This window comes from Tribolium madens, unplaced genomic scaffold (genome assembly GCF_015345945.1).
Source record: "Tribolium madens isolate multiple individuals breed KSU strain unplaced genomic scaffold, Tmad_KSU_1.1 Scaffold_11;HRSCAF=98;Tcas5.2_LG3b, whole genome shotgun sequence".
Lineage (NCBI taxonomy): Eukaryota > Metazoa > Arthropoda > Insecta > Coleoptera > Tenebrionidae > Tribolium > Tribolium madens.
This window is the reverse complement of record NW_025400975.1, coordinates 3,855,778-3,860,757: the sequence shown is the minus strand read 5'-3', so window position 1 is coordinate 3,860,757 and position 4,980 is coordinate 3,855,778. Positions and strand designations below refer to the sequence as shown.

The 4,980-nt window shown below is 31.4% G+C and overlaps 3 protein-coding genes across 7 annotated transcripts in view; 1 reads left to right on the top strand and 2 right to left on the bottom strand.

Annotated features, from left to right (window-relative positions):
* LOC123016057 overlaps positions 1–1,910 on the top strand; it is a 7,636-nt gene extending 5,726 nt beyond the window's left edge. For 3 of the 5 annotated variants that reach the window (XM_044416267.1, XM_044416278.1, XM_044416259.1), the window contains 4 exons: positions 485–797; positions 841–1,093; positions 1,144–1,564; positions 1,606–1,910. In XM_044416267.1, the coding sequence (XP_044272202.1) occupies positions 485–797; positions 841–1,093; positions 1,144–1,564; positions 1,606–1,731 (1,113 nt within the window). In that variant the 3' untranslated portion in view covers positions 1,732–1,910. The remainder of the gene's footprint in view (positions 1–484; positions 798–840; positions 1,094–1,143; positions 1,565–1,605) is intronic. The other 2 variants (XM_044416286.1, XM_044416294.1) reach the window with 2 other exon arrangements.
* A 1,785-nt stretch (positions 1,911–3,695) lies between these two features.
* LOC123005556 lies at positions 3,696–4,431 on the bottom strand. Its single transcript, XM_044399356.1, has 2 exons — positions 4,118–4,431; positions 3,696–4,072 (listed from the first exon to the last, which is right to left on the bottom strand). Exons 1-2 carry the CDS (start codon positions 4,429–4,431, stop codon positions 3,820–3,822), a joined length of 567 nt encoding a protein of 188 aa, XP_044255291.1. The 3' UTR covers positions 3,696–3,819.
* The window catches only part of LOC123005548, a 4,112-nt gene continuing 3,522 nt past the window's right edge, over positions 4,391–4,980 (bottom strand). The window contains exons 2-3 of the mRNA XM_044399345.1: positions 4,634–4,809; positions 4,391–4,586 (exon numbers count right to left, since the gene is read on the bottom strand). Coding sequence (XP_044255280.1) covers positions 4,391–4,586; positions 4,634–4,809 — 372 coding nt within the window. The remainder of the gene's footprint in view (positions 4,587–4,633; positions 4,810–4,980) is intronic.

Here is a 4,980-nt window from a genome sequence, read left to right as displayed (position 1 = left end):
TTTGAATTTGAGTTTTTTTAGACCAACAATTTAAAAAAATCTAATTTTTCTATAAAGATGCCTATAAAAAATTTGGAAACAAGACAAAAATTTAATTTTTATGTTATTTATTGAGCACGCAAAAAGTATGGAACTAAACAATTTTTGTTTAAATTAATAATTAAAAAAGAACAATCTTTGGGCTACGAAATTGCCAAAAATTGGTTTGGTTTTGAGTTTTGTATAGCAATTTATCCTAAAAATTTTGCAAATTATGTGTTAAAATGAAATTCGGTTTTGTTTTTCTAGTTTTTTTTGATTTTTTAATTTAGAAATTTTTTTGGAGTTTTTTATTTCATAATGACCATAGTATTGTCTATGCAAAATAAAACCAAACAGTTTTTACAACATAAAAAAGTTGTTCTTGAAATCCCTCTTGTTTTTATAATTATAGTTTTAGAACCGAGATTCCAGGTTTCAGTTAATTTTTTTTTTCCAAATTTAGTTCTTCTTCACAGATGCGACCTCCTACACGAGCACACTTCCCATCTCCGTGAACGAAACTTCTCGAAAAACCTCAACCGACAAGTTCCATCAGAATTCAAAATCAAACGAACTTCTTCGATCTTTACGAAAACTCTTCGACCTTAACAAAAAAAGCAACTGTTATGTTAAAATCGAATCAATGGCTTACAATTGGGGCCCACTCGACTCTACCGTTATCGCCAAAAATCTAGCATCGGTTTGTAGCGAAGCCAAAGCAATTTTTCTCAAAGAACGCAGACTCCTTGACATCCCGTCACCAGTTTACATTTTAGGTCAGTATGACCCGAGGGGCTCTTAACTTGAAGAAAAAGTAAGTTTTTTTACAATTAGGGGATTTACACGGCAATTTCCCCGATCTTCTCAACTTTGAGCGACTTCTATGGCACGTTGGGCCCGCTTTGTGCCCTTGCAATCTCCTGTTTTTGGGAGATTATGTCGATCGGGGATACTTCAGTTTCGAAATAATTGCTTATTTGTTCTCCTACAAGATACAAAGCCCCAAAAAGGTGTTTTTATTAAGAGGCAACCACGAAATTAAACGCGTTCAACAACAATGGACATTTGAAAAGTGCAAATTTTCCGAAAATTTGACCAGATTTAACACTTTTTTTTCCACAGAGAATGTAAAATGAAGTTTGGTGAAAAATTAGGTGCTTTTATTTTCAATTCCATAAACGATGTTTTCGATTGTTTGCCTCTTGCTGCTGTTATCGATGGTCGAGTTTTTTGCTGTCATGGTGGTATTCCGCCCCCTTGGCTTTGCCCTGTTGTTTCAGCAATAAATGATATCCCTTCGTTACTAAATGAGCCCCAAGAGCAAAGCTCTTTGGCTTGGGAACTCATGTGGAATGACCCAATCCGGGCAAAAACAGTCACCGATAAAATCGCAATGGAATTGCTAGCAAATGAGGGATTTGCGGTGAATAGTAAGAGAGGAACTGCTCATATTTTTAGTGTTGAAGCTTTGGAGAGGTTTCTCGCGTCGAATGGTTTCACTCATTTGATTCGAGCTCACGAAGTCGTAGAAGCGGGATTTTATGTAAATGGAATCATCAGTTGGGGTTTTTAATTGTGGTTTAGTTGCAGCAAAAAGGACATCTTTTGACCGTTTTTTCCTCGTCGAAGTATTGCGGAGGGGGCAATAGTGCGGCTTGTATTCTCGCCGATCAAGGCAAACTCAGGATTTTGCGACTGGAGAGTGAATAAAAATTTAAGTTGCGTTTGTATATTTTTTAAAATTTTCTAATTCTAATTCTAATGAAATAAAAAAATAATAATAAATAATAAATAAAAAAATCATGAATTTAAGACGTTTTATCCACTTTTGAGTCTTTTGGATTCCTAGGATTTGCACAAGCGAATTTCCTGGACGATTCTTTATAAGAAACTAACATAATTATACAAAAATAGATATATTAAAAAAAATAATTAAGATTCAAAAAATTTCAACTTGATCGTACGTGTTTTGCTAAGTTTTCCGCAATAAAAATAAAAATTCTACAGCACTTTTTTTATATAATTTTTATTTTCCTAAAATAAGCCTTATAAAAGTTTATTGTCTGCCAGGTGAATGGTAAATTGTGAATATAAAAATCTATAGATATTTTTTTATTTTTTTTATGTTGCCACAGTTTTATTTTTGCAAACTAAGTCGTATTGAATTTTATGGACGTTAGGTGAATGGTGAATTGTGATTTTTAACAATTTTTTAATAAATTTAAGACATTTTAGCCATTTTTTGAGTCTCTTAAATTACTAGGGTTTGCACCCTGGACGATTCTTTACAAGAAACTAACATACAAAGATAAATACAAATTAAAAAAAAATCAAATATTCAAAAAATTTTAAACTTAACCAAACGCGTTTTACCAAGTTTTCAGAAATAAATATAAAAATCCTACAAAACTTTTTTTTTAATTGTTTTATTTTTTGTTTCTTTTAATTTTTTTATTGATTTTTTTGTGCTGCTATTGTTTTATTTCCGTAAATAAGTTGTATTGAAGTTCAATTTCCTTTAAGATGGATGGTAAATTGTGAATTTTAAAAACTTTAAACTTGACCCAACAACGTAGTTTACACATTTTTCCGCGTTTTACAAAAATGAATTAAAAAATCTGCGGACGTTTTTTATTTATTTTTTTATTTTTTTATGCAGCTACAGTTTCATTTCCCTAAAATAAGGCTTATTGAATTTTATAGCCGTTAGGTGAATGGTGAATTGTTATTTTTTAACAATTTAAGACATTTTACCCACTTTTTGAGTCTTCTGGATTCCTGGAGTTTGCACAGGCGAATTCCTTGGACGATTCTTTATACATATAAAAAACTAACATATACAAAAATGAATATTAAAAAAAAAATTCAAAAAATTTTAAACTTGATCGAACGTGTTTTACCAAGTTTTTCGAAATAAAAATAAAAATTTCACAAAACTTTTTGCTTAATTTTTTTTATTTTATTTTTTTGTGCTGTTACTGTTTTATTTTTCTAAAATAAGCCGTACTGAAGTTAATTTTTTGTCATTTTGGCAAATTGTATTTTTTTTTACATTATCTACAGAAATTAGTTGATAGAAGCACTCTTTAACATTGAGTTCAAGATAAATTATTTATTTTTTATCCACTTTTTGAGTATGTTGAATACCATGTCTAAAATTTTTTGATTAAAAATGAATTGGAATTCAGAAATTCTAAAAAATTTTAAACATGACCCAATAACGTAGTTGTGGTGAATTGTGATTTTTTACAATTTAAGACATATTACCTGCTTTTTGAGTCTCTTGCATTTCTGGGGTTTGCATAAACGAATTCCCTGAACGGTTCTTTATAATTATGAGAAACTAACATAATACAAAAATAATTATTAAAAAAAAAAAAAACATTCGAAAAAATTTAAACCTGACCGAACTTGTTTTACCAAGTTTTTCAAAATAAAAATAAAAATTTCACAAAACCTTTTTTATATTTTTTGTTTAAAATAAGCCGTATTGAAGTTTATTTTTTGTCAAGTGGATAGAAAATCATGTTTTGTTTACATTTTTTTTAATGAATTCAAGACATTTTTTCCACTTTTTGAGTCTCTTGGAATTCTAGGGTTGCACAAGCGAATTTTCTGAACAATGCTTTATAAAAAAGAAACATATACAAAGACATATATTTAAAAAAAAATTTAAACCACACCGACCGTGTTTTACCAAATTTTCAGAATAAATATTCTACAGAACCTTTTTTATATTTTTTTAATTTTTCATTTTTTTTTATTTTCTTATTTAATTGTGCTGCTACTGCTATTTCTCTAAAATAAGCCGTATTGAAGTTGCTCTCCTACAGTTAAGTCTCCGACGAGCGCGATTTTTTGGGCCATTTGGTAGCAAATTTTCGCGACTCCTCTCAACCCTTCCATTTCGTCAGCTGGGTGGTAGAGGTACACCAGGAGTAAAAACTCATCGACATTGATAAACCCATCGTCATTGGTGTCAGATTTTGTAAATTTTAATTCACGCAAATCGGCCGAAGTCGAATCACCAATACTGTCCAAAAACCAACAACTGGAAAAAGAGTTAAAGCAAAAGAAGTCGAGCTTGATTTTTTACAAGTGTTGAAAATCCATCATTCCGTTGCTTTCGGAGGCTAGTAGAATAAAAATATTGTTGAGATTATCGACGACAAGTTGGTCCCAATACCGGAAATTTTCTTTCAACCAATTTTCGTTTTTTTTTCGTGTTTCAGCTAATTTCTTAACAAAGGCACTTTGTAATTCATCATATGCGTCAGTTTGGGTTTCGTTTTCGTCAATTTTCTCCTCCCCTGTACTTGTGAAATTTTTTTGCAAGTAGAAACAAATAGGTTTGCGCTTGATTGGAAACTCAATTAAACGGGCCCAAAATCGGCCCAATACCACCCCCATAAACTTCAATTAAGAAAACCACAAACGAGGTGCTTAAACCGAGCACTAGAGTTAACAAAGGTGGCAGAAAGTGTGTCAGAGTTAACGCGAGGGCTTTTCGTTCTTGAAACACAGAATTGCTTCGTGGAATGTGATAAAATGATGCTGATTTGTACCTGAAAGTTTTGACGGTTATTGAGTGTCAAAAGTTTGGCAAAATCACCAGTGGTCGATTAAACCATGATCGTCCATTTTTCCAATGGTTTCGGAAAATTTTAAGCGAAAAGGGGTCCCCATTCGCATGGACCAAGCGTGGTAAGTGCTGGGAAACAAATTCTCGTTCACAAGACGCAACTTGCTGCGGTAATCCCAATTTACTGTTTTGCAACGTTTGAATATCTGCAAAAAAAATTGTAGTTTCTGAAAAAAAATTTATTTTATAAATGGCATATATTTCTCTAAAATAAGCCGTATTGAAGTTTTTGTCAGGTGGATGGTGAATTGTGAATTTTTCAATAAATTTAAGTCATTTTATCTACTTTTTTGAGTCTCTTGGATCCTAAGGATCAA